Source organism: Oncorhynchus mykiss, chromosome 13 (assembly GCF_013265735.2).
Source record: "Oncorhynchus mykiss isolate Arlee chromosome 13, USDA_OmykA_1.1, whole genome shotgun sequence".
NCBI classification, from domain to species: Eukaryota; Metazoa; Chordata; class Actinopteri; order Salmoniformes; family Salmonidae; genus Oncorhynchus; species Oncorhynchus mykiss.
This window is the reverse complement of record NC_048577.1, coordinates 21,011,618-21,039,072: the sequence shown is the minus strand read 5'-3', so window position 1 is coordinate 21,039,072 and position 27,455 is coordinate 21,011,618. Positions and strand designations below refer to the sequence as shown.

Genomic DNA, 27,455 nt, shown 5'->3' with positions numbered 1-27,455 from the left:
TTTCAGAGCAGGCCCGCATATAGTTGCTAGCTAAATATTGTCAAATGTAAGCATGCCAGGTAGAATACCGACAAAATATATAAAATATCCAAATCTAAAGTCACGTTGCCACTTAAAAGGTGCAAGCAATGATTGTAATAATTGTTTACCTCCCGTCTGCCCCCTTCTAACGCGCTAATGCTACCTTCGCAGGCCTTTGTGTTCGCCGTCTCGTTCTGGATCTTCAGAGGTACCGATAACGTGCACGTACACAACCAGAGTCTGAAAAAAAATCGAAGTGCTTTGACTTGGAAATACTATTGTATATTGTAAATTGTTAGAACGGTAACTGATCAAACCATAAACTCGTTTCCAGGCCCCTAATTCGAGTTAAATTATTTCAGCTTCATAGGACCAAAAATTCCAATACTGCCACCAATAGGGCAGAATGCGAAAGTGCATGGGATTTTCTAATACAAAACCAATGGAAGGTGTCCCTGAAAAGGACTAAAGCTCAATGCGTTGAAATATGACACACTACACACTTACAATATTAGACAGAATATTTTATTCAATTACATATTTACAAAGTGAAAGATGATCTATAGAAATCGGTGGGCTGACTGAACTGGGGAATGAAACAATGGCAGTTATTTTAGCTATCAGGCATGACAACTTACAAACATAATTCCGCCGCTAGTCTTTTCATCGCATTGATACACATGTACTATGTCCAGGGCCAGGAGTGTTTCCTGACCACATGACCAGACCAAGTAAACTCCACGCCCTTATTTGGTTTATAAACAGGCAAATTGTCTCTGGCAGCCAAATACTCCATCTAAATTGAGGTACGGTTCTAGAAACATAAAGCCATCTACTTTCATATGCAAAATATAAATTTACTCCAGTGTTATAAAAGCAATAAGGCCAGAGGAAGAGTGGTATATGGTCAATATACCACGGCTAAGGTCTTTTCTTATGTATGACGCAACACAGAGTGCCTGGACACAGCCCTTGGCAGTGGTATTGGTCCTAATCCCAAACCCCAGAGGAGCCTTATTGCTATTATAAACTGGTTACCAACGTAATTAGAGCCGTAAAACTAAATGTTTAGTCATACCTGTGGTATACGGTCTGATATACCATGGCTTTCAGCCAATCAGAAATCAGGCCTCAAACCACCCAGTTTATAAAACCGGTTTTAACAGTTGCAGCCGACAGTATTTTTCGGGGATGAGTTTGTGGTGTCCATCTTCCGTTTCTACACAGGTTTTTGGAGACGCAGATCGCTAATTAGCACAGGTAGTCAACTGTCTCTGTACGTTTTCCGTAAACCAGCACTGGAACATGGAAATATGGCCGTGGGGGAACCCTAACCCAATAAACGGGCGTTTGTTTCTCTCCACTGATGTGTAAGATAGTTCCTTATGTTTCCAAAATCGTACCGCAAACGATGTGTGAAATGATGCATGTTAACATTTAGTGCAAGTGTCTGGGGTCTTAATAAAACTCCCCCGGCCAGAAGATACTATCGTCAGTAGACGCTAAAGGTACTTAGCATATATGAGCGGCCTAGGTCCTACCACATACACACAATACCAATAAATTACACTGAAAATAACTTCAATGTGAAGCATTTAAGGACAAGGCTCAACTTTAACAAATCCTTTGTTAGTGTCATTACAAATCTATAAAATGGTTGATAGGTAACAACGTAAGCCAACTGATGTCCATAGGGTCTGGATGGGTCAGCAGCAGGTTCTATTCTAGTGGGAGATGAGCTCATGACGCCCAGTGAAGATCTGCAGAAAAGAGAAAGAGTTGAGACGAACGACTTGCTATGATATAATACAATCATGTTCCCTTGAAACCAATGTATTTCTGGTGCTTTTACTTACAACAGCTAGCCATCCTTTGAGGCTGCGTTAGGCGCGCCTATCTTCAGCTTGAACTCTTCAAGTTGAGGAACATTTAAGAAATTCAATGTCATTAAAAGGCTTTGCCATAACAAGGACAAAATGTGGTTGAATGGTGAACGCCAAGTCATAGGTAGATAAAAGGTCAACAGAACCTCATCTTAGTGAAAACATGGGTATTTCAGATAACCAAGGGAGAACTTGTTGTTTCTCCCCTCGTCTCTTTCTCAGCCTCTGGTTCAGAGAGAAAGCCAGGGCCCATTATAGCCACATTCTCCACAAGGTCTGCTAGCAGTTTCTCGCCATCTTTAATTGCGTCGTCCTCTCCTTCTCGGCCTTTGGTTCCAAGAGGGCCTGAGGGCTCTTTGCAGACACTTTCTCCATATGATCTGCAAACAGTTTCCTCTTTCTGTTTTTTTGTTGGGCCCTGGTTCAGAGGGAAGCCAAGAGTCATTTGTAATCAACTGAGGAACTACTTTCTCTATTGTGTCTGCAAGCAGTTCCTTCCCTTCTGTCATTCCTCCCTCCCCTTCCATCTTGGGTGCTGGTTCAGAATTGGCCTCAGTGCCTTTAGCATCTGCTTTTGCCTTTGACAGTTTCCCCCTTGTCAAATAGGTTCTGTGTACCGTTATGAATATCTCTCCTTTTTCCTCTAGTGTTTATTTTTTATTTTTCTTGGGCTTTGGCTCAGAGGGGTCCCCTGAGTCCTTTGCAGCCTCTAGAGGCACTTTCTCCTTAGTGTGTACAAGTGGCGTCTTCCCTTTGTACTGGCAAGCCTTTTTCCTCCTCTTTGCAAGATGCTTCCCCTTCCCTTTCATCTTGTACTGATGCCTCTTTAGACATCCGATTAGAATCCTCATGAAGACACCTGGATACAACATTTTTAGCAGATTTTATTCAGAGGGGACCGCAGAGTCCATTGCAGTCACCTGAGGAGCCACTTTCTCTGCAGCGTCAGCATGTGGTTCCTCGCCTTCTAGTTCTTTCTTAGGCCCTGTTTCAGAGGGGGACTCCTTTGTCGCTATCCGAGTGGTCAATACCGCGGGGGACTTCTTTGTCACCATCTGACAGGACACTTTCACTACGGCTTCTGCATGCTTGTCTCTTTTCCTTGTGGTTGCTAGCTGGCTGGGTGTATGTGAGATGGTGGTTGCTAGCAGGTTGGATGTATGTGCATCTCTGACTTAAGACCGCTGGAGTGCTGGCAGGCTGGGAAGATGTGAGCTGGAGGTTGCTAGCAGGCTGGGTAGATGTGAGCTGGAGGTTGCTAGCAGGCTGGGTAGATGTGAGCTGGAGGTTACTAGCAGGCTGGGTAGATGTGAGCTGGAGGTTACTAGCAGGCTGGGTAGATGTGAGCTGAATGTTGCTAGTAGCAGGCTGGTTGCTAGTAGCAGGCTGGGAAGATGTGAGCTGGAGGTTGCTAGCAGGCTGGGTAGATGTGAGCTGGAGGTTACTAGCAGGCTGGGTAGATGTGAGCTGAATGTTGCTAGTAGCAGGCTGGGTAGATGTGAGCTGAATGTTGCTAGTAGCAGGCTGGGTAGATGTGAGCTGGAGGTTACTAGCAGGCTGGGTAGATGTGAGCTGGAGGTTACTTGCAGGCTGGGTAGATGTGAGCTGGAGGTTGCTAGCAGGCTGGGTAGATGCGAGCTGGAGGTTGCTAGCAGGCTGGGTAGATGAGAGCTGGAGGTTGCTAGCAGGCTGGGTAGATGTGAGCTGAATGTTGCTAGTAGCAGGCTGGGTATATGTGAGCTGGAGTATGCTAGCAGGCTGGGTAGATGTGAGCTGGAGGTTACTAGCAGGCTGGGTAGATGTGAGCTGGAGGTTGCTAGCAGGCTGGGTAGATGAGAGCTGGAGGTTGCTAGCAGGCTGGGTAGATGTGAGCTGAATGTTGCTAGTAGCAGGCTGGGTAGATGTGAGCTGGAGTATGCTAGCAGGCTGGGTAGATGTGAGCTGGAGGTTACTAACAGGCTGGGTAGATGAGAGCTGGAGGTAGCTAGCAGGCTGGGCAGATGAGAGCAGGAGGTTGCTAGCAGGCTGGGTAGATGAGAGCTGGAGGTTGCTAGCAGGCTGGGTAGATGTGAGCTGGAGGTTGCTAGCAGGCTCGGTGTATGCATATGTCTGGTTTAAGGCTGTGGTTCCATTAGAGTAATATGGGGGGGGGGGGGGGTTAGGTAGGAGGGGCTTGTTACCAGGCAGCATGGCAACAGCGGGCATGATTCCAGGAAGCATGGTACCAGGGGACATAATACCAGGAAGCGTGGTATCAGGGGGGCATGGTACCAGGGGGATAACCCCTCCCTGGAGGGAAGGCAATGGTGTAGGGGCTGCTGTGGTATGCCATATACGGAGAGTACTGGGTGGGGCAGTAGATTCTCATCCTCCTCATGCATCTATGATGGCAAACAGGGTATATAGGGTCCATGGAGTATGAGTAGAGCTCAATGGAGCCGTCTATAGACTCATCCCCATGCCTAATCCTCTCAGATCTCTCTATGTCCCAGTCTCTAGTAATAGTGTGACAGTTGCTGTCGGTGTCCCAGTTTCTGGTCCCAGAACGTTTGTCTCTGGTCCTTTGCAGCCACCTGTCTATGTCCTTGTCTATCTCTCGGTTTCTGTCTTTCTCAGATCTGCCCCGGTCTCTCTCTCGGCCTCCGTCACAGTCTTTCTCTGGGTCTCTGTCCCGGTGTCTCTCAGATCTGTCCCGGTCTCCCTCTTGGCCTCCGTCCCAGTCTTTCTCTGGGTCTTTGTCCCGGTCTCCCTCTCGGCCTCCGTCACAGTCTGTCCCGGTGTCTCTCAGATCTGTCCCGGTCTCCCTCTTGGCCTCCGTCCCAGTCTTTCTCTGGGTCTTTGTCCCGGTCTTTATCTCTGTTCCTTTCTGATCTGTTAGTTTCTCTGACTACCGGTATGTCCTTGTCTCTCACTGGTACTGGAGTATCTGTGCCCGTCTCCCTTTCAGTTTTTCTCAGATCTGTCCCTTTCTCTGACTCGGTCCTTCTCTCTGGTACGAGAGCATCTTTGCCCGTATCTCTCTCTCGCAGGAATGTCCCCTTTTCTGACTCTGTCCTCGTCTCCCTCTCTGTCCCGATCTCTGGTACTAGAGTGTCTGTGACTATCTCCCTCTCCATCTCTTTCAGATGTGTCCATTTATCTGACTATATCCTCCTCCCTCCCTCTGTCCTTGCCCAGAGTTTCGGTGGCAGTCCCTCTCAGATCTGTCCCTGTCTCTATGTCCCATACCCTGTTACTAGAGCTGCTGTATTCAACGGTCATGTTTGAGTGCTGGTTTAGAAGGGGGCTGGCGCTGTCTGATGGTAATGAGGAAGTACTGAGATGTTTAAATGAAGGCTCGCTTTCCTTTTTCTCTTTTCCCCTTCTCATTCTCAAACTCCTTCCTTTTCAAGTCTCCCATCTTCCCATACAGCCTGTCATTGGTCCTGTCTGTCAGCTGACCCAACTCCTCAACCCCCAAGTCCAGCCCAACGATCTCCAGCAGGGTCTGCATCTGCTCGTGCCGCTGCTCATCCTCAAGCCTCACCTTCGTCTTCTCCTCAACTAGAGAAGACTTGGATCTACTGCTGGAGTCAACATGACCCTCGGGCAGAGTCGGCCAAACTTGTGGTAGCTCCTCGCCCACAATGAGTAACCCATTTTTGTTGTTGACGATCTTTGAGAGCTTGTTGAGGTCCACCCCTTCATTGAGGACATTGAGGAAGCGCTGGAAGCCTGTGGCTGCTATGTCTTTCTCCTGTGTCCTGAGTGAATGAACTGGCCTCTGAATTTGCAGTTTATCATTCGGGACCACCTAACAGGAAACATGATGAAATATCAATGAATATCTAACCACTTCAGCTATCAACAAACTAGTGCTGGGCGATTAACCGAAATTTGGGGTATTTTTCTTTTTTTAAACTAATTGACCGACGTATGTTCAATTATTTGAATACCACTTCGTTCAGTTTTTTTTAGTTGGGAATTGTAGTTTCCAACAGGCCAATATTCAGCATGCTTTAGCGCATAACTACAATGACCATAATCCATCTACTTGTCTGGTCTGTTTCTTTCACGTCATCTATTGAAGAGAGAAGAATGCACAATTGTGAGGTGATATAGAGAGCAACTGTTGCTTTGTGAGGTCTCTCTCCCTGAAAATACATAATCTAGTTGGTATTCAGCAGTCATAAAAGTATGCCTTATTTACTTTGAAGGAAATAGTGATTTTGTAAGACAGCATAGGCAGAAGCTCTATAGAGATGATATGACTTGGAATGAAATAAGGTCATCAAATAAAACAAATGTAATATTCACAAATTAAATATTTTATTAAATTAAAGTAACGTGAATAAATTAAAGGTTAATAAGTGATAAGCAGTAATTGGCAGTCACTACCATCATGGGGCTTTTATTAATAGTTTTACTCTATTAGAGCATTCAACCCACATAATCCACAATGCATTTCATGTTAAAAAATGATAAAACTGAAAAAGCACTAATCGCTCCGCACTAAAACAATCAAAATGTGTTCGATTTGCATCATCAACACCGGCCCATCAAACGTATCCTTCACTTACGTATCACTTGTGAAATGCTCGCACACACACACACACAACCTTTGTGTTATCATGGGCTTGGCTGTGTTCATCTGAACGTCACAATGAATGCATTTGGTTGCATAATGACTCATTCGGCAATGATTGGTGTTTAGCTGGCTAGTTGTGCTACAGGTTCTCTCAAGCTAGGTAGCAATTGATGCATCAGGTGGCTGACAGGGATAACACTAATGTAGCGGTGACATTTTAGAAAAAAAAATATAGGCCTATAAGAACACAACAAAATATTATGAAGCGTACAATTAAGTAGGCACTTCATTTCCTGCCAATTTGAAATGGGTGTCAATGGGAGAAATCGATTGTATAAATCGGGGGCCATGGTTTTCTTGACTTCATTCTTATGATACTTTTGCCGACCTCTATGGTTTTGTTATGGCTACATACCTCATTGTCGGGATAGCGTCGCTGGTTCATTAAAACCCTCAGTCTCAGAAGACGGGCCTCTTCATTTTCTAGGGGAGCGCTAATCATCAGCTCCAATGCTCGCATCTTGTTTTGTTTCTTCAGCTCGGGAGGGGTATCCTGGAGGAAAATAGAGACAATATTTTAGTATGTGCAATGCAGTTGTCTCTGAATAGTGATCTCAGGTCAGTTTCTATTTCCCTCTTAGACTCTTAATGGTTTTGGGTAGCTGATCTTAGATCTGTGTTTGGCGAAAAGGGGTTCTGCTGCTAAGTCCATGTAGCAGAAACATCAGAATCAGGAAAGATCTGATGGTCACCCTGACGAAGGCTGTTGTAGCCGCAACGCATTGGTGGATGTGTTTATTTTTGCTATGCACAAGCCACAAACAATAAAAGGCTTAACATGTTTTACGCTGAGGCCTCCCGGGTGGCGCAGTGGTTAAGGGCGCTGTACTGCAGCGCCAGCTGTGCCATCAGAGTCCCTGGGTTCGCGCGCAGGCTCTGTCGTAACCGGCCGCGACCGGGAGGTCCGTGGGGCGACGCACAATTGGCCAAGTGTTGTCCGGGTTAGGGAGGGCTTGGTCGGTAGGGATGTCCTTGTCTCATCGCGCACCAGCGACTCCTGTGGCAGGCTGGGCGCAGTGCGCGCTAACCAAGGTTGCCAGGTGCACGGCGTTTCCTCCGACACATTGGTGCGGCTGGCTTCCGGGTTGGAGGCGTGCTGTGTTAAGAAGCGGTGCGGCTTGGTTGGGTTGTGTATCGGAGGACGCATGACTTTCAACCTTCGTCTCTCCCGAGCCCGTACGGGAGTTGTAGCGATTAGACAAGATAGTAGCTACTACAACAATTGGATACCAAATTGGGGAGAAAAAGGGGTAAAAATTAAATAAATTTAAAAAAAACATGTTTTACGCTACACGCCAGTGCCTGGATTTTTTTGGACAAAGGCTTTTTTGGCATTCTTTACTATCCATCAACTTCTTTTGGATCTCTCAGGGAAAATTTATTCATAAGTGTTGAGATCAATTCAGAATTTAATTCAATTCAACCCATTAATTGAAATTTGAATGAGTTGTTTACACCCCACAGGATGCAGATTTCTTTAATAAAGTAGAATTTTAAATAAATTAAACTTAGATATGGCCATATGAGACTCAATCCTTCGACAAATACTTTGCCAAAATCACCTGACACCTCTTACTAAAGGATAGATACCATTTTAAATGCTAGTTTGATTATAACTCAATGATGTCAAACAGTATTTTGTTTGTATTTTTGTCATGAAATGTTCCTTCCAATCTGGAGTGTTTGTTCAAATGGATTCTGAGAAATGTATGTTTTTCTATCATTACATGTAATAACATGTAAAGTGAATGATTCATAATTAGAGAACCTCCATAACTAACTTTGCATATATCTCCAGACCACTGTAATTGTAACTTGTTTTAGGGGGATGAGTTAAAAAAAGGTTTAGCCCAGGGGTCTAGCAGTATGGCATTTTTGCCGCACTGCTTTGCTTTATCTTGGCCAGGTCACAGTTGTAAATGAGAACTTGTTCTCAACTGGCCTACCTGGTTAAATAAAGGTGAAAAAATGTAAATAAAATAGCACTTACCCACCTTGCCTCTTATTTCCCGAACCTAGACTGTGCCTGTTTGGTGACACTTTCCCCAAGTAGGAGGGAATTTCCGTGGTTGGTAGACGGTTATGTCGCCAAGCAGTGCCCAGGAAATAATTCAATTTAATTGTTAACCCCCCTCCCCTCCAAATCAAACATGGATTCCAATTTCTGTTTTTGCTTTACGCGCACACCTGTTTCTCCCACCTGTTTGGCCTAACTAATCAGCCTCGCAATACGGGCGCCGTGCTGCAACAGACAGGAAGCAGAAATGGTGTGCGAGCAAACCTTGAAATCCATCTTTGATTAATAGTCATTTCAGCGTGACTTGACTTGAACGCTTCTCCAATGTCACGCCCCAAGACAGAAAGTTAAATAAATGTACTTACACGTTATTAACTGTATATATGATGGCGAGCTGGTCGGGCTACAACATGTCAAACATAGTTTTGGTAAAAATGCATGATGTCAACATGAACATAATGATGTATGGAATAAATTAAAAGGCGAATTTGACACAAATCTAGATTTTTGCATGAACTATCCCTTTAATTCAAATGTAATTCTGCTTCCTGTGGAGTGTGGCCAATTCAAATCTAATACTTTTATGGGAATTAAAGACCAATTAGCAATTCAGAATTAACCCCAACCCTGATTAATAAATACAGCACTAATAGGTACATACCTTACTCAGAATGTCCAGCACCCTCCGTTTAAGAGGTATGCGTGACGACTGGTCCGCGACATTACTGTTGAATGTTCTATTGTTCGCCTTCCTCTGTTTAGACATGCCCTTCGCTGTTGTGTATGCAGTCTGTGTTTTAGGCATGTCCTTAGCTCCGCGTTTAACCTTTTGCAAAGCAAGAACAGCTCTCTTCTCCTCTATGAGCTCCAGGTCCTCCACACTGGGCTCCACAGGATCTCCATCAACGTCCCCATCTGTGTCTGGGGAGAAGGGAGCAGCACTACCCCTCAATGAGGCTTCGCTCCAGTCTCTGGACGATGGGTCCATTATGTAGCTCATATCAGAGGAAGCACCATAGTCCCCCCAACCTTCTCTAGTCCTCCTCATGCTGGAGTATTCACTGTAGAGCTCTCTGGCCATAGCCTGGCCGCTGTCTCTCTTAAGGCTATCGTTCCATTGTCCTGAGCTCGGTTCTCCATACTCCTTCCGCCGACTGCGCCTCTCTGGTTCTCCGTACTCCCTCTGGTGACTGCGCCTCTCTGGTTCTCCGTACTCCCTCTGGTGACTGCGCCTCTCTGGTTCGCCGTACTCCCTCTGGTAACTGCGCCTCTCTGGTTCGCCGTACTCCCTCTGGTAACTGCGCCTCTCTGGTTCGCCGTACTCCCTCTGGTAACTGCGCCTCTCTGGTTCGCCGTACTCCCTCTGGTGACTGCGCCTCTCTGGTTCGCCGTACTCCCTCTGGTGACTGCGCCTCTCTGGTTCGCAATACTCCCTCTGGTGACTGCGCCTCTCTGGTTCGCAATACTCCCTCTGGTGACTGCGCCTCTCTGGTTCGCCATACTCCCTCTGGTGACTGCGCCTCTCTGGTTCGCCATACTCCCTCTGGTGACTGCGCCTCTCTGGTTCGCCATACTCCCTCTGGTGACTGCGCCTCTCTGGTTCGCCATACTCCCTCTGGTGACTGCGCCTCTCTGGTTCTCCATACTCCCTCTGGTGACTGCGCCTCTCTGGTTCTCCACACTCCCTCTGGTGACTGCGCCTCTCTGGTTCTCCACACTCCCTCTGGTGACTGCGCCTCTCTGGTTCTCCATACTCCCTCTGGTGACTGCGCCTCTCTGGTTCTCCATACTCCCTCTGGTGACTGCGCCTCTCTGGTTCTCCATACTCCCTCTGGTGACTGCGCCTCTCTGGTTCTCCATACTCCCTCTGGTGACTGCGCCTCTCTGGTTCTCCATACTCCTTCCGCTGACTGCATCGCTCTGGTTCTCCATACTCCCTCTGGTGACTGTGCCTCTCTGGTTCTTCATACTCCCTCTGGTGACTGTGCCTCTCTGGTTCTTCATACTCCCTCTGGTGACTGCGCCTCTCTGGATCCATTGGGTACATTCTGCCAAGGTGTCTGAGCTGGGCTGATACTCTGCAGAGAATAAAGGGGCGGTGAACTGTACTGTGTGTCTGGGTGACAACTATAAGACTAACGTTAAGCATGTGATGAATATAAACATGTTGGTCCTTGATGATGCTATTTTGGCTGTTATTTGCCCATATATGCATGCTCAAGGCAAGACATAAGTCCTCAAACGAATTAAAAGGGTTTTAAACAAACAAGTTGAGTTCCAATATACAAGTAGTTGCATTTGTCTTCTTTAATGCTAACTTAGCTTGCTTGTACGTTATTGTTCTGAATGTCAGCTGAAATGTGCTAGCGTTAGCCAGCTAACGTTAGCCATGGTTTACTACCTAGCTAGTTTGTAATGTAATTTTCAGAGCAGGCTGGCATATACCTTGCTAGCTAACGATGGTAAATGCAAGCATGTCAGATAGAATGTCGACAAATACATGAAATTGCCACATTGAAATAGTCACATTACACATTTTCCATAATAAGGTGGCGGCAAACATCGACTATAGCTAATGATTGCCTACCTCGAGTCTGTTACCTTCGCGCAGGCTTGTGTTCGCCGTCTCATTCTGGATCTTGTCGGGTCAAACAATTTGCATTACCAGTTTCTCTTAAAAATCGGAGTGCTTCGACTTCAATATAAAATGTATAGATCGTGTTAAATTCGTTATAAAGGCAACTGGTCAAACAACAAACTCGTTTCTTGTCTACTTCGTCTAATAGTTCTGTATTCAGCTTCATAGGATCGACATTCCAATACTGCCACCAATAGGACGGAGTGCGAAGAGCATGGCATTTTCTATGATCAAACCAATGAAAATTATGCCTGAAAAGAAATGTTAAATTACTTTTGACATACACTTACAATATTAGACAAAATATTTTATTAATTTAAATATATACAAAGTGAAAGACGATCTATAGACTGAACTGGGGAGTGAAACCTGGGCAGTTTTCTTGCTTTTAGCTTTCAGGCATGAGAACTTACAAACATTTCATTGCATTGATACACATGTACTATACCCAGGGCCAGGAGTTTTTCCTGACCACATGACCAGACCAAGTAAACTCCACGGCCTTAAGATTTGGTTTATAACGGGCAAGAAAATGCGTTTGCTGAGCAGATATCATAGTCAAGAAAAACTCCTGGCCCTACCCATACCACACACAATGCAAAACATTACACTGAAAATAGCTTCAACATGAAGCTTTGAAGGATGAGGTTAAACTATAACAAATCCTTTTGCTAGTGTCATGACAAATCTAGCTTCCTGAAGAACCACTTCTTCTGTGTCAGCATTTAGTTTCTCCCCATCTATCATTGCTACTCCTTCTGGATCTTGGGCTCCTCTTCAAAGGGGAAATCCGTTGCAGTGACCTGAGGGGTCACTTTCCCTGATGCTTCTGCAAGCAGTCACTTTATTTTGTGCTGGGGAGCCTTATTCCTCCTCTTCAAAAGCCGTTTCCTCTTACACAGACGCTTCCTTAGATGATTGTGATAACTCTAAATGAAAATACCTGGGAGGAATATATTGTTTACCCCCTTTGCTCTCTTCATTCATCCCGGTTCAGAGGGGGACTTTGTCACCATCTGACAAGACACTTTCACATGTTTCTGTCTCTTCCATTCCATGTTTATTCTTTTCACTTTCACTACGGCTTCTGCATGCTTCTGTCTCTTTTCCTTGTGGTTGCTAGCGGGCTGGGTATATGTGAGATGGTGGTTGCTAGCAGGTTGGATGTATGTTGTATCTCTGACTTAAGGTCAATCAATCAAATGAATTTACTTTTGAAAGCCTTTTTTCCATCAGTAAATGTCAAATGTGGCCCAGTCCGATGATACCCCCAGACAGGGCTAACCAGGCAGGATGTAACTGCTTAGGTGAAGTGAAGGCCATCCTCACATGGGGAATGCTGCTTTTTAGTTATCTTTTCGACAGTATCAAAAATACATTTTCGATTGTTTTTATCCACCTCAGTCTGGTTGGAAAAGTAGGCTGATCGAGCAGCAGTGAGGGCTTTTCGATATTGGGCTTTACGGTCTTTCCAAGCTAGTCGGAAGACTTCCAATTTGGTGGAGCGCCATTTCCGTTCCATTTGTCTACAAACTTGCTTCAGGGCATGTTTTTTTTTTCTGTATACCAGGGAGCATGTTTCTTGTGACAAATGGGGGGGGGGGTTACATAGGAGAGGCAAGACTGCTGCAGTGTTGGCAGCCTGGGTAGATGAGAGCTGGAGGTTGCTAGTAGCAGGCTGGGTAGATATGAGCTGGAGGTTGCTAGTAGCAGGCTGGGCAGATGTGAGCTGGAGGTTGCTAGCAGGCTGGGAGTATACGTATGTCTGGTTTAAGGCTGTGGTTCCATTAGAGTAATATGGGGGGGCGCTGGGGTAGGGTGGATCCCCAGGGGGGTTAGGTAGGAGGGGCTTATTACCAGGCGAAATGGCACCAGCAGGCATGATTCCAGGTGGCATTGTAACAGGAAGCATGGTACCAGGGGGCATAGTACCATGAGGATAACCCCACCCTGGAGGGAAGGCAATGGTGTAGGGGCTGCTGTGGTATGCCATATACTGAGAGTACTGGGTGGGGGAGCAGGATGCCATCATAGATGCATGAGAAACAGGGTATATAGGGTCCATGGAGTATGAGTAGAGCTCAATGGAGCTTTCCCTGGACTCATCCCCATTCCAATCCCTCTCAGATCTCTCCATGTCCCAGTCTCTAGTAATAGAGAGGCTGTTCCAGTCGCTCTCACTGTCCCAGTCTCTGGTCCTAGAATGTTTGTCCCTGTCCCTTTGCAGGCACCTCGCTCTGTCCCTGTGCCTCTCAGATCTGTATCTGACCCGTTCTCTCTCAGATCCGTCGCTGTTTCTCTCTCGGCCTCCGTCCCCGTCGATCTCAGAGTCTCTGTGCCTCTCAGATCTGTCCCCGTGTCTGTCAGATCTGTCCCCGTGTCTGTCAGATCTGTCCCTGTGTCTGTCAGATCTGTCTCTCTCGCTCGGCCTCCGTCCCAGCCTCTCGCTCGGCCTCCGTCCCAGCCTCTCTCTGGGTCTCTGACTCTCTCAGATCTGTCACTGTCTTTCTCTCCATTTCTTTCTGATCTCTTAGTTTCTCTGACTACCGGTATGTCCTTGTCTCTCTCTCCGGTACTAGAGTGTCTGTGCCCATCTCCCTCTCTTTCAGATCTGTCCATTTCTCTGACTATATCCTCCTCCCTCCCTCTTTCCTTGTCTCTGGTACCAGAGTGTCGGTGGCAGTCCCTCTCAGATCTGTCCCGGTGTCTCTCTATGTCCCATACCCTGTTACTAGAGCTGCTGTATTCAACGGTCATGTTTGAGTGCTGGTTTAGAAGGGGGCTGGTGCTGTCTGATGGTAATGAGGAAGTACTGAGATGTTTAAATGAAGGCTCGCTTTCCTTTTTCTCTTTTCCCCTTCTCATTCTCGAACTCCTTCCTTTTCAAGTCTCCCATCTTCCCATACAGCCTGTCATTGGTCCTGTCTGTCAGCTGACCCAACTCCTCAACCCCCAAGTCCAGCCCAACCATCTCCAGCAGGGTCTGCATCTGCTCGTGCCGCTGCTCATCCTCAAGCCTCACCTTCGTCTTCTCCTCAACTAGAGAAGACTTGGATCTACTGCTGGAGTCAACATGACCCTCGGGCAGAGTCGGCCAAACTTGTGGTAGCTCTTCGCCCACAATGAGTAACCCATTTTCGTCGTTGACAATCTTTGAGAGCTTGTTGAGGTCAACCCCTTCATTGAGGACATTGAGGAAGCGCTGGAAGCCTGTGGCTGCTTTATCTTGCTCCTGTGTCCTGAGTGAATTAAGTGGCCTCTGAATGGTTGGATTATGCGGTTCATCATCAGGGACCACCTAACAGGAGACACGAGGAAATATCAATGAATATCTATCCACTTCAGCTACAAACAAACATGTGTATGATCTGCTTGCATCATCAAGATGGCCCATCAAACGTATCCTTCATTTACGTATCACTTGTGAGCGCATTTCACACTACCTATGTGTTATCATGGGCTTGGTATACTTATCTGAATGTCACGATAGATGTACAGTGCCCTCCATAATTGTTGGGACAGTAAATACATTTTTCTTCTTCTTTTGGCTCGATATTCCAGAAGTTTGGATTTTAAATCAAACACTGACTATGAAGTTGAAGTGCAGACTGTCAGATTTAAATTGATGATATTTTCATCTATAAAATCGGGTGAACCGTTTAGAAATGACAGCACTTTCCGACATAGCGCCTGTAATCATGGTAGCATCCACATTAATGGAGACGTTTTTAGAAACATACTCTATTCTTGTTTGCAATAAAAGTGACTCCAAAATGACTATACATTATTTACCATTCATTTCTATTGGGCACAAAGTCATCTGAAACACAACCAAATCAAACAGCAAATGCATCCAACAAAGCTTGATGTGGTCATTGTGTGCTGTGAATATGGGACCAAATACTTCACTTTTTACTACTTTACACATAAGTGAATTTGTCCCAATACTTTTGGTCCCCTAAAATGGGGGACTATGTATAGAAAGTGCAGTAATTTCTAAATGGTTCACTCAATGTGGATAAAAAAAATACCCTCAAATTAAAGCTGACAGTCTGCACTTTAACCCCACAGACATTATTTGATTTCAAATCCAAACCTGTGGAGTAAAGACAAAATAAGATAAAATGCTTCACTGTCCCCAAATAATTACGGAGGGCACAGTATTTGGTTGCATCCTGTCAACTGCATTTTACTCATAATTACTCATTCAGCAATGATTGGCTGTTATCTGACTTGCTATGCTACAAGTCCATCTCAATGACTGTTAGTGTGATAGGTAGCAATTGATGCATCTGAAAGGATAACAACATTTTCATGCAGGTGGTCGACGGAGATGACGCGAATATAGCCATGACATTCGAGACAACACTGTAGGCCTATAAGAACACACAAAAAGATGACGTGTACAAGTAGGTAGACACTTAATATCTAGCGTATGTGGGATGGGTGTCAATCGCAGAAATCGATTGTATAAATCGGGGGCCATGGTTTTCTTGACTTCATTCTTATGATACTTTTACCGACCTCTGTTTTGTTATGGCTACATACCTCCTCATTGTCGGGATAGCGTCGCTGGTTCATTAAAACCCTCAGTCTCAGAGGACGGGCCTCTTCATTTTCTAGGGGAGCTCTAATCATCAGCTCCAATGCTCGCTTCTTGTTTTGTTTCTTCAGCTCGGCAGGGGTATCCTGGAGGAAAATAGACAATATTTTAGAATAATATATGCCATTTAGCGGACGCTTTTATCCAAAACGACTTATGCATACATTCTACGTATGGGTGGTCCCGGGAATCGAACCCTCTACCCTGGCGTTACAAGAGCCATGCTCTACCAACTGTGCTACAAAAGGACCACATACTAAAAGCACCATTTTAGTATGTGTAATGAGGTTGCCCCTGGATAGTGATCCAAGGTCAGTTTTTATTTACCTCTTAGACTCTTAATAGTTCATGTAAGAACCAGGTTTTTCTTCTGCTAAGTCCATGTAGTAGAAACATCAGAATCCAAACATCAAGAAAGATCTGGTGGTCACCCTGATGGTGCGGGTTTTTGCCATTCTCGCTATGCATAAGCCGTAAACAATAAAGGCTTTTGACTTTCTTCCACTACACACCTTGATTAATTCTCTGGAAGTGTTTTTGCACAAATGCATTTTTTGGAACTATTTACTATCAAGCAGCAACTTATTTTTGATCTATCAGGAAATATCTATTCATAACAGGGTTAAAGTCAATTCAGAATTAAAATTATATTCGACACATGAATTGAAATTTGAATTGGTCACACCCCACAGGAAGCAGAATTTGAAATAAAGGAAGTAGAATTTAATTCAAATCGAAGAAATTCAACCGAGATATGAATATGAGTCTCGACCCATTGACAAATACTTTGCCAAAATTACCTGCCACCTCTTGCTAAAGATTACAGATACAATTTTAAATGTTAGTTTGATTATAACTCAATGATGTCAAACAGTATTTTGTTTGTATTTTTGTCATGAAATTGAGAAATGTATGTTTTTCTATCATTACATTTAATAACATGTATAGCGAGTTATACTGAACAAAAACAAAGATTTTACAGAGTAACAGTTCATATAAGGAAATCAGTCAATTGAAATAAATTCATTATGCACTCATCTATGGATTTCACATGACTGGGAATACAGATATGCATCTGTTGGTCACACATACCTTTAGAAAAGGTAGAGGCATGAATCAGATAACCAGTCAGTATCTGGTGTGACCACCATTTGTCTCATGCAGCGCGACACATCTCCTTTGCATAGAGTTGATCAGGGTGTTGATTGTGGCCTGTGATATGTTGTCCCACTCCTCTTCAATCGCTGTGCAAAGTTCCTGGATATTGGCGGGAACTGGAACACGTTGTCCTATACGTCGATCCAGAGCATCCCAAACATGCTCAATGGGTAACATGTCTGGTGTGTATGCAGGCCATGGAAGAACTAGGACATTTTCAGGTTCCAGGAATTGTGTACAGACCCTTGCGACATGGGGCTGTGCATTATCATGCTGAAACAAGGGGTGATGGTGACGGATGAATGGCACGACAATGGGCCTCAGGATTTCGTCACAATATCTCTGTGCTATCAAATTGTCATAATTAAAATGCAATTGTGTTCGTTGTCCGTAGCTTATGCCTGCCAATACCATAACCAAACCGCCACCATGTGGCACTCTGTTCACAACGTTGACATCAGCAAACCGCTAGCCCACACAATGCCATACACATCGTCTGCGGTTGAGGCCGGTTGGATGTACTGACAAATTCTCTAAAATGACATTGGAGGAGGCTTATGGTGGAGAAATAAAAAATACAATTCTCTGGCAACAGCTCTAGTGGACATTCCTGCATTCAGAATGCCAATTGCAAGCTCCCTCAAAACATGAGACATCTGTGGCATTGTGTTATGTAACAAAACTTCACATTTTAGAGTGGCCTTTGTCCCCAGCACAAGGTGCACCTGTGTAATGATCACGCTGTTTAATCAGATTCTTGATATGCCACACCTGTCAGATTAATGGATTATCTTGGCAAAAGGGAAATGCTCACTAAAAGGGAAGTAATATATATATATATATATATATATATATATATAGAATATTTCTGGGATCTTTTATTTCAGCTCATGAAACCAACACTTTACATGTTGCATTTATATTTTTGTTCAGTGTGTAAGGGAGACAACCTACAAAATAATATTTACATATCTCCAGGCCACAAAGTAAAGGGAATTTGACCCAAATCTATCCCTTAAATTCTAATTAAATTCTGCTTCATGTGGAGTGTGGCCAATTCAAATCACAACATTTTATGGAAATGTGAGACCAATTAGCAACTAAATTCAGAATTGACCCCAACCCTAATTAATAAATACAGAACTAATAGGTTACCTTACGCAGTAGGTACCGTACCGGTGTTCTTCTGAACTTACTTAGAATGTCCAGCACCCTCCGTTTAAGAGGTAGGCATACGCGTGACGACCTGTCGGCGACATTGTTGTATGTTTTGAATATTGTATTGTCCATATTGGTCTGTTTAGACATGCCCTTCACTGTTGTGGATGCAGTCTGTTTTTTAGGCGTGTCCTTAGCTCCGTGTTCAAGCTCTCGTGTAGCAAGAACAGCTTTCTTGCGAGCTTCTTCTCCTCTATGACCTCCAGCTCCTTCTTCTTACGAGCGAGTTCCAGGTCCTCCACACTGGGCTGCACAGGATCTCCGTCAACGTCCCCATCTGTGTCTGGGGAGAAGGGAGCACTGCTACCCTTCAATGAGCTTTTGTTACAGTCCCTGGACAATGGATCCATGATGTAGCTCATATCAGAGGGTACTCCTCCGAATCCCCACTTGCTTATCCTTACTGCCACCGCGGGCTGTACCTCTCTGGATCCATTGGGTATGTTATCTTCCAGCGTGCCTGAGCTGGGATGACTCTTCAGGCATAGGCGGAAATCCCAGGGGCGGTGGGGGGGGGGGGACACGACCTCCCATCCTGGGAAAAATATGATTTGTCTCTCCAAATATATCACTGTAAACATAACTATGTAATTTCAATAATATGAATAATAGGCAATGAAAGCACTTGCACTGATTATAGACACTTAATAGCGTGTTTTTAAAAGATTAAAGGATTTCAAAAGATTGCGACCCCCCGCCCTTTGCCTCACAATGGTTTGATCCACTGCCTGTTCCTTATCTAGCAGGTAATAGAGGGTTCCAACAAATCGATACATAAAGCTCACGAGGGAACACAAGCATACATAGATTACAAACAATGGACAATCGAGCTAGGGGGTACAATATCATATTACAATTACACAAGGACATGCATATACTTACAATTCTAACAGCTTTTTTGTTAGTAGAGCATTTAATCTTCTTAAAATACAGTTCGATTTCTTTTTGTAGGGTACGAAAATGTGGTTTTCTGTTTGTAAATTTAAATTGGTGTATATGAAATTTGGCCAAAAGAATAATGAAATTAATTACATAAAAATGTTTCCGCTTATTTCCGCCTATTTCTATTGTATGTAAAGAATCCAAACAGTATATCTCTCCACAATAGTGTAAAATCTTCATAAATGTGTTAAATTATAAACCTACTGATGTCTTGCCACAGTTTTCTTACATGCATACAATGCCAAAAAATATGCAAAACCGTTTCTGGGTGGTCATTACAAAAGGAGCAATTTGAGTTGATGTTTTCCTTAAACTTCTTCATATAGTGGTAATTTTAAAGCAAACTTCCTTAATTTTGTTAACAATTAGGTAGGTATGTGTGTGGCAACATCCAACCTTTTTTCCAACAGATATTAGTATCTACTTTCTGAAAGGCACGTAACTGACGTGAGGTTAATCCAGTCAATCGCGCCATAGCAATGTTTTTTTTATTAAAAAAATATGTTGGCAGGGTTTACTCACACACTAGCTGAATTTTCAGAGCTAGCGGGCAAACATTAACTATTAAGCTAGCTTGTATCTATTCCATTTATGTGGCGTCGTCGAAGATGCAATCTTTGCTATCGTCAGTTTATTCCAAGATCAGCATGCAGTTGTAGTGCTTCAAAGTCCATGTGATAAGGTTAGCGATAAACTGAACTCCCAACTGAACAGAACTACACTCTCTTCTACCATTGTCTTAAATATCTTTAATGGTCTCGTTGCAAAAACTAAATCGTCGCTATGGGACTTTGAAGCATGTGTGCTGATCTTGGAGTAAACTGACAATAGCAAAGATTATAGGAAACACCACAGAAACGGAATTGGTGCTCGCTAGCTTTGCAAATTCAGCTATTGTTGGAAGCCAGCCAATATGAAACAAACTATATTAAAATGACAAAAGGTTGCAGCATATGTTGTGTAAATAGTGAACTCATAGCTGTCAACTCTCGTCACTGCAATCCGTTTCACATTTGCTAGATACCTTTTAGATGGAAGCCCATATAGAATGATAGAAGATAAGATGATAGAAGCCCATCTCCTACTGTAAATAACCTACACACTGTGTGTGTGTTTGTGCAGATAGCCAGCCTGCCAGGGAGAAGAATGTAAGAAAAAAGTCAAAAGACAGACATCAGAGTATTTTTCAGTACACCAAAACGCAAAGCAAGAACCCTAGTAGCCTAAGACTAGTTGATAAAATGTTCATCAGAAAGAAGTGAAATGCTAATGGAAACGTTTCACACTGATGTCATTAGGCAGATCAGGCAACAGGGGGCACACAGACAGCAGAGCTGGGGACAGAGGGCACACAGACAGCAGAGCTGGGGACAGATGGACAGGGACAGACTGGCAGATCAGGCAACAGGGGGCACACAGACAGCAGAGCTGGGGACAGGGGGAACACAGACAGCAGAGCTGGGGACAGATGGGCAGGGACAGACTGGCAGAGACAGGGAGTCTCAGATAAGTTTGTTGAGTCTTTGTTTGGCAACATTATGAAAGGTTCTACATTTTTTTGACTTGTAATATAGGGGCATAATTGGAAAATGCCATGGATACCCCCACTCTCAACTTAAACTGGTGACTGAACTAAGATTTGTTTAAGGCAATGGTATTGCTGTTGTGATTAATTGTGTAGTTTTGGGTACCGGTAGTTAGGAGTACGGCAAACACCTTATTTCTTTTCTAGAGACAGACTGTGAGGCAGTGAGGGTGGTGAAAGGGAAAGAGACAAGGAGAGACTTCAGAGGACAGTGTCACAGCCACGGCAGGACCAGGTGTCAACCTTGTTGCCAGCAACACCAGTGTAGGGGACAGTGTCACAGCCACGGCAGGACCAGGTGGCAACCTTGTTGCCAGCAGCACCAATATAGGGGACAATGTCACAGCCACGGCAGGACCAGGTGGCAACCTTGTTGCCAGCAGCACCAGTGTAGGGGACAGTGTCACAGCCACGGCAGGACCAGGTGTCAACCTTGTTGCCAGCAGCACCAGTATAGGGGACAGTGGCACAGCCACGGCAGGACCAGGTGTCAACCTTGTTGCCAGCAGCACCAGTGTAGGGGACAGTGTCACAGCCACGGCAGGACCAGGTGTCAACCTTGTTGCCAGCAGCACCAGTATAGGGGACAGTGGCACAGCCACGGCAGGACCAGGTGTCAACCTTGTTGCCAGCAGCACCAGTATAGGGGACAGTGTCACAGCCACGGCAGGACCAGGTGTCAACCTTGTTGCCAGCAGCACTAGTTTAGGGGACAGTGGCACAGCCACGGCAGGACCAGGTGTCAACCTTGTTGCCAGCAGCACCAGTATAGGGGACAGTGTCACAGCCACGGCAGGACCAGGTGTCAACCTTGTTGCCAGCAGCACCAGTATAGGGGACAGTGTCACAGCCACGGCAGGACCAGGTGTCAACCTTGTTGCCAGCAGCACCAGTATAGGGGACAGTGGCACAACATTGTCCAGTTACCTCAGTGATGGCACAAAACCATATTAGCCACACCCACAATTTATAGAACCGCAAACTCTTGCCAACAGAGTGTTGACGTTTCAAGAGAGATGGTTTGGCGATTTCCCCTGGCTCCATTATAATCCATCAGTAAAAGGAGTGTTGTGTTTTCACTGTAGCCAAGGGTTTTCAAGCCAGCCATCTTTTGGCCAAAGAGCCGATGCTGCCTTCATTAGTGCAGGATTTAGGAACTGGAGAAAAGCCATTGTAAAATTCACAGCACATCAAAACTGCCAAACCCACCGCCACTGTGTAACTGTAACAGCACACAAGCTAAATCCAATCAGTGTCCAGTTATCCAGTGCATGGGGTAAAGAAATGACGAAAGCTACCTTGCACTGTATGAGAAAGCAACAACATTGATTGAATCCATTGAGACACACTCAAAACAATTTGCTGGCAAAGCAGTGGATCACTATAGGGCAGAATTTTTTAAAGTGTTGGATGGTGTGGAGGTTCAGTTTGGCGACTGTTTTGACCAGGACAGTCTAAACATTCTGTAAAAGTTGGAAAGAGTGCTTCTCACGGGGGAGTTGGATGAATCTCTAGATCAGTACCCTGAGCTGAACATAGATTCTCTTTCAGTGCAGTTGCCTCTCTTTCACAACAAATACCCCTGTAGCAGCAGTTGAGAGGCAGCAGAGGTCCTCAGGAGGCTTCCAGTGGAGGTGCAAGGGTTGGTTGACCAAGTTGAGGTGCTGATCAGAATTTTGTCTGTATTAGCAGTATTATAATGATTTAAACATTTTAACAAGTTGGGACAACCCTTCATTTAACTACTGTACCTACCAATTATCCAGTAGTAGTAATTATGGTTCCTCAATATACATTTAACATATTACAACGTAGGCTATGTGTTACAGCACTACTTTTGGTGTCCCCCTCAGGAATTGCTCTTGAGAAATGTTCATGTAATTGTCCCCTCCAAAGTTGATATCAGATTTTCGCCCCTGTCTTCAGGTTCACTGCAGCATAAAATAAACATGTAAGAAGACATTGGTGAGCTTAATGTAAGCTACATGTTGTTGTGTACTGTTGTGCTAGGTTGCCTGTCTACCCAAACCCCTTGCTCCGGCCAAACGCTATGCCCAAGGACGTTCATTTATGTATCTGCAATGAGTCTGGATCGGTTGTCACTAGTTACCACAGCCACGAAGTCAAAATTGGTTATATTTTTTTTATTTCACCTTTATTTAACCAGGTAGGCTAGAACAAGTTCTCATTTACAACTGCGACCTGGCCAAGATAAATCATAGCAGTGTGAACAGACAACAATACAGAGTTACACATGGAGTAAACAATAAACAAGTCAATAACACAGTAGAAAAAAATAAGAAAAAAACACACACACAAAAAAAGAGTCTATATACATTGTGCGCAAAAGGCATGAGGAGGCAGGCGAATAAATACAATTTAGCAGATTAACACTGGAGTGATAAATGATCAGATGGTCATGTACAGGTGTGCAAAAGAGCAGAAAAGTAAATAAATAAAAACAGTATGGGGATGAGGTAGGTAAATTGGGTGGGCTATTTACCGATGGACTATGTACAGCTGCAGCTGTATCGTAAAGATTCAGGAAAAACTATCTGTTTTGGTCAGACTTAGATTTGAAAGACATTTTAGAAATAGGGTTTATGACTTTGTGATAACTAGTGACGACAGTCTGGATCTGAGTACCACCCGACAATTTCTAGAACACAAATCACATTCTAACCGCTCTGATTGGTCCCAGAAACCGATCAATTGGGCCTGAACACATGTGGGTAAAGCACTGTTTTTAAAATTCGTTATTGGCTTTGATAGTCTGATTGGTTAGAAATTATCCATCGCTGATGACTTTGACAACACCCCTAATTTTGACATTACCACAAACAACTTCAATAATGACTGTCACTAGCTAGGTTTCCATCCATTTCATGCAAATATTCTAGAATCTGGATAAAGAAACAAATGTGCATTTTTCCACCAGTGGTGTGATAGAAATCACTGCGTGATGATATTGTGCACACAAAATGTACATTTTCGCTTAGGTTTTCATGAATTTCATTCTATTGCATTTTCAACTGTGTTGCGTAAAATAGCAAATGTGCCTACTCTGGTACTGGCACATGCGCTCTAGCCAACAGCTCGCAGACAGAGTATAGGTAGGTTGTGCAGGTAGGCTAGTCTACATGATGAGATTATTATGGATAAGAGCGAGAATATTTTGATTTGTCAAATAGCAGGTCAAGCATCGATCACATTGTCACTTAAATAAGACCTTCGATATTTATTGGATAGGAGCATCAAGATAACCATGCACTAGTGCTGAGCAATTAAATGTAGGTTATTTTTCCGTTTTTAAACGACAATATTTTGTTTTTTTAAACAACCTCAACTAATTGACCAATGTCGGTTCAATTACTTGAATACCATGTTGTTCGAGGGTTTTACTGTGAGCTCAATGCACACATTGCAGTTTCTGTAGAGATAAATCAGATCCAGTCTGACCTGTGCGATGTGGTAGGGAGTTTTAGTTTCCAACAGGGCCAATATTCATCATAGTTTATCGCATAAAACATGGCAATTAACTACAATAAACACAATTCATTGTGCAGCTACTTGTCCGGTCTGTGTTTCTTTTACAGAAGAGGCAGAAGAATGCGCCATCACGTGGGGATGTAGAGAGCAGCTATTGCTTTGCACGGTATCTCTATCTGAAAATACATGATCTAAAAGTGATCGATAGTTGGTATTCAGCAGTCATAAAAGTATGCATTTTTGACTTTGAAGAACTACAAAATAGTGGTTTTGTCAGACAGTACAGACAGCAGCTCTATAGAGATGAGATGGTGACTTGGAATGAAATAATAGTCATCAAATAAAACAAATGTAATATACACAAGTGAAATATTTGAATAAATGATGGTTAATAAGTGATAAGCAGTAATTGGCAGGCACTACCATCATGGGACTTTAATTAATTGTTTTATTCTATGTTACATCATTCAACCCACATAATGCATAGTGAATGTCAATTAAAAATCATGGAAACCTAAATCGAAAACCGTTATGTTTTAATAATCAAACCCAAAACCTACCTCAAAAAGCACTAATTGCTCAGAACCACCATTTACTTTCACCACACTGTGAAGTTCATCATAACTCATCTGTAGTCTAATAAACTGCATGGTTTCATAGTAGTCATAGTGGCAGGACCACACACACAGTATCATTGTGACTCCAAGTTTATTTAATATGATGGTTATTAGATCAATATTTGCGCATTTCTTGCTAAATACATTTTACCTACACAAAAAGATCCCACCACGTCAAACGACCAAATTATCTTTTGGCATTAATAAAATTGTACCATCATAGCTTTATACAGTGGGGAGAACAAGTATTTGATACACTGGCGATTTTGCAGGTTTTCCTACTTACAAAGCATGTAGAGGTCTGTCATTTTTTATCATAAGTACACTTCAATTGTGAGAGAAGGAATCTAAAACAAAATCCTGAAAATCACATTGTATGATTTTTAAGTAATTAATTTGCATTTTATTGCATGACATAAGTATGGGGGGGGGGGGGGGGGGGGGCTTGAAGTCATAAACAGCGCTGTGAAGCAAGCATTGCTAAGAGCTGCTGGCAAACACAGTAAAGTTTGAATGAATGCATACAAGCCTGCTGCCGCCTACCACCGCTAAGTCAGACTGCTTTGTCAAATCATAGACTTAATTATAATATAATAAACACAGAAATACAGCCGTTGGTCATTAATATGGTAAAATCTGGAAACTATCAGTTCGAAAACAAAACGTTTATTATTTCAGTGAAATACGGAACCGTTCTGTATTTTATCGAACGGGCGGCATCCATTAGTCTAAATATTCCTGTTACATTGCACAACCTTCAATTTTATGTCATAATTATCAAAAATTCTGGCATATTAGTTTGCCAGGCGGTCCAAACTGTTGCATATACCCTGACTCTACGTGCAATGAACGCAAGAGAAGTGATACAATTTCCCTAGTTAATATCAAAGGGGGCGGTGTTGCAATCTACTGCAAAGATAGCCTGCAGAGTTCTGTCCTACTACCCAGGTCTGTACCCAAACAATTTGAACTACTTTTAAAAATCCACCTCTAAAAACAAGTCTCTCACCGTTGCCGCCTGCTATAGACCGCCCTCTGCCCCCAGCTGTGCTCTGGACACCATATGTGAACTGATTGCCCCCCATCCATCTTCAGAGCTCGTGCTGCTAGGCGAACTAAACTGGAACATGCTTAACACCCCAGCCATCCTACAATCTAAGCTTGATGCCCTCAATCTCACACAAATTATTAATGAACCTACCAGGTACCACCCCAAAGCCGTAAACACGGGCACCCTCATAGATATCATCCTAACCAACTTGCCCTCTAAATACACCTCTGCTGTTTTCAACCAAGAGCTCAGCGATCACTGCCTCATTGCCTGCATCTGTAATGGGTCAGCGGTCAAACTTCTCTGATAGAGTTCAGTCTGTCAAATCGGAGGGTCTGTTGTCCGGGCCTCTGGCAGTCTCTATGGGGGTGCCACAGGGTTCAATTCTTGGGCCGACTCTCTTCTCTGTTTACATCATTGATGTCGCTCTTGCTGGAGAAATAAAAAATACAATTCTCTGGCAACAGCTCTAGTGGACATTCCTGCATTCAGAATGCCAATTGCAAGCTCCCTCAAAACATGAGACATCTGTGGCATTGTGTTATGTAACAAAACTTCACATTTTAGAGTGGCCTTTGTCCCCAGCACAAGGTGCACCTGTGTAATGATCACGCTGTTTAATCAGATTCTTGATATGCCACACCTGTCAGATTAATGGATTATCTTGGCAAAAGGGAAATGCTCACTAAAAGGGAAGTAATATATATATATATATATATATATATATAGAATATTTCTGGGATCTTTTATTTCAGCTCATGAAACCAACACTTTACATGTTGCATTTATATTTTTGTTCAGTGTGTAAGGGAGACAACCTACAAAATAATATTTACATATCTCCAGGCCACAAAGTAAAGGGAATTTGACCCAAATCTATCCCTTAAATTCTAATTAAATTCTGCTTCATGTGGAGTGTGGCCAATTCAAATCACAACATTTTATGGAAATGTGAGACCAATTAGCAACTAAATTCAGAATTGACCCCAACCCTAATTAATAAATACAGAACTAATAGGTTACCTTACGCAGTAGGTACCGTACCGGTGTTCTTCTGAACTTACTTAGAATGTCCAGCACCCTCCGTTTAAGAGGTAGGCATACGCGTGACGACCTGTCGGCGACATTGTTGTATGTTTTGAATATTGTATTGTCCATATTGGTCTGTTTAGACATGCCCTTCACTGTTGTGGATGCAGTCTGTTTTTTAGGCGTGTCCTTAGCTCCGTGTTCAAGCTCTCGTGTAGCAAGAACAGCTTTCTTGCGAGCTTCTTCTCCTCTATGACCTCCAGCTCCTTCTTCTTACGAGCGAGTTCCAGGTCCTCCACACTGGGCTGCACAGGATCTCCGTCAACGTCCCCATCTGTGTCTGGGGAGAAGGGAGCACTGCTACCCTTCAATGAGCTTTTGTTACAGTCCCTGGACAATGGATCCATGATGTAGCTCATATCAGAGGGTACTCCTCCGAATCCCCACTTGCTTATCCTTACTGCCACCGCGGGCTGTACCTCTCTGGATCCATTGGGTATGTTATCTTCCAGCGTGCCTGAGCTGGGATGACTCTTCAGGCATAGGCGGAAATCCCAGGGGCGGTGGGGGGGGGGGA

The 27,455-nt window shown here is 43.9% G+C and overlaps 2 protein-coding genes across 3 annotated transcripts; both read right to left on the bottom strand.

The window, feature by feature from the left end:
- Positions 1–524: 524 nt before the first annotated feature.
- On the bottom strand, positions 525–11,355 carry LOC110485108 (repetin). 2 transcript variants are annotated; one of them, XM_036940583.1, is made up of 5 exons: positions 11,136–11,355; positions 9,210–10,626; positions 6,887–7,024; positions 1,878–5,697; positions 525–1,781 (listed from the first exon to the last, which is right to left on the bottom strand). In XM_036940583.1, the coding sequence occupies exons 1-4, from the start codon at positions 11,177–11,179 to the stop codon at positions 5,230–5,232; spliced, it is 2,067 nt and encodes a 688-aa protein (XP_036796478.1). In that variant the 5' UTR covers positions 11,180–11,355; the 3' UTR covers positions 525–1,781; positions 1,878–5,229. The 2 variants fall into 2 exon arrangements, with proteins under 2 accessions (XP_036796478.1, XP_036796479.1); XM_036940584.1 differs by having other exon boundaries at positions 11,150–11,355.
- Positions 11,356–11,485: 130 nt separating this feature from the next.
- Positions 11,486–18,653, bottom strand: LOC110485916. Its single transcript, XM_021557145.2, has 3 exons — positions 18,103–18,653; positions 15,735–15,875; positions 11,486–14,484 (listed from the first exon to the last, which is right to left on the bottom strand). Exons 1-3 carry the CDS (start codon positions 18,253–18,255, stop codon positions 14,008–14,010), a joined length of 771 nt encoding a protein of 256 aa, XP_021412820.2. The 5' UTR covers positions 18,256–18,653; the 3' UTR covers positions 11,486–14,007.
- Positions 18,654–27,455: the final 8,802 nt, after the last annotated feature.

Excerpts from the sequence above, each read along its gene's own strand:
- LOC110485108 (XM_036940583.1), bottom strand. The coding sequence starts at position 11,179 with ATGAGACGGCGAACACAAGCCTGCGCGAAGGTAACAGACTCGAG. Across the intron at positions 10,627-11,135 it reads GCGAAGGTAACAGACTCGAG|AGTATCAGCCCAGCTCAGAC; the intron begins GTAGGCAATCAT and ends TATTCTCTGCAG. Across the intron at positions 5,698-6,886 it reads GACGCTATCCCGACAATGAG|GTGGTCCCGAATGATAAACT; the intron begins GTATGTAGCCAT and ends GTTTCCTGTTAG.
- LOC110485916 (XM_021557145.2), bottom strand. The coding sequence starts at position 18,255 with ATGTCTAAACAGACCAATATGGACAATACAATATTCAAAACATACAAC. Across the intron at positions 15,876-18,102 it reads TACGGTACCTACTGCGTAAG|GATACCCCTGCCGAGCTGAA; the intron begins GTAACCTATTAG and ends ATTTTCCTCCAG. Across the intron at positions 14,485-15,734 it reads GCTATCCCGACAATGAGGAG|GTGGTCCCTGATGATGAACC; the intron begins GTATGTAGCCAT and ends GTCTCCTGTTAG.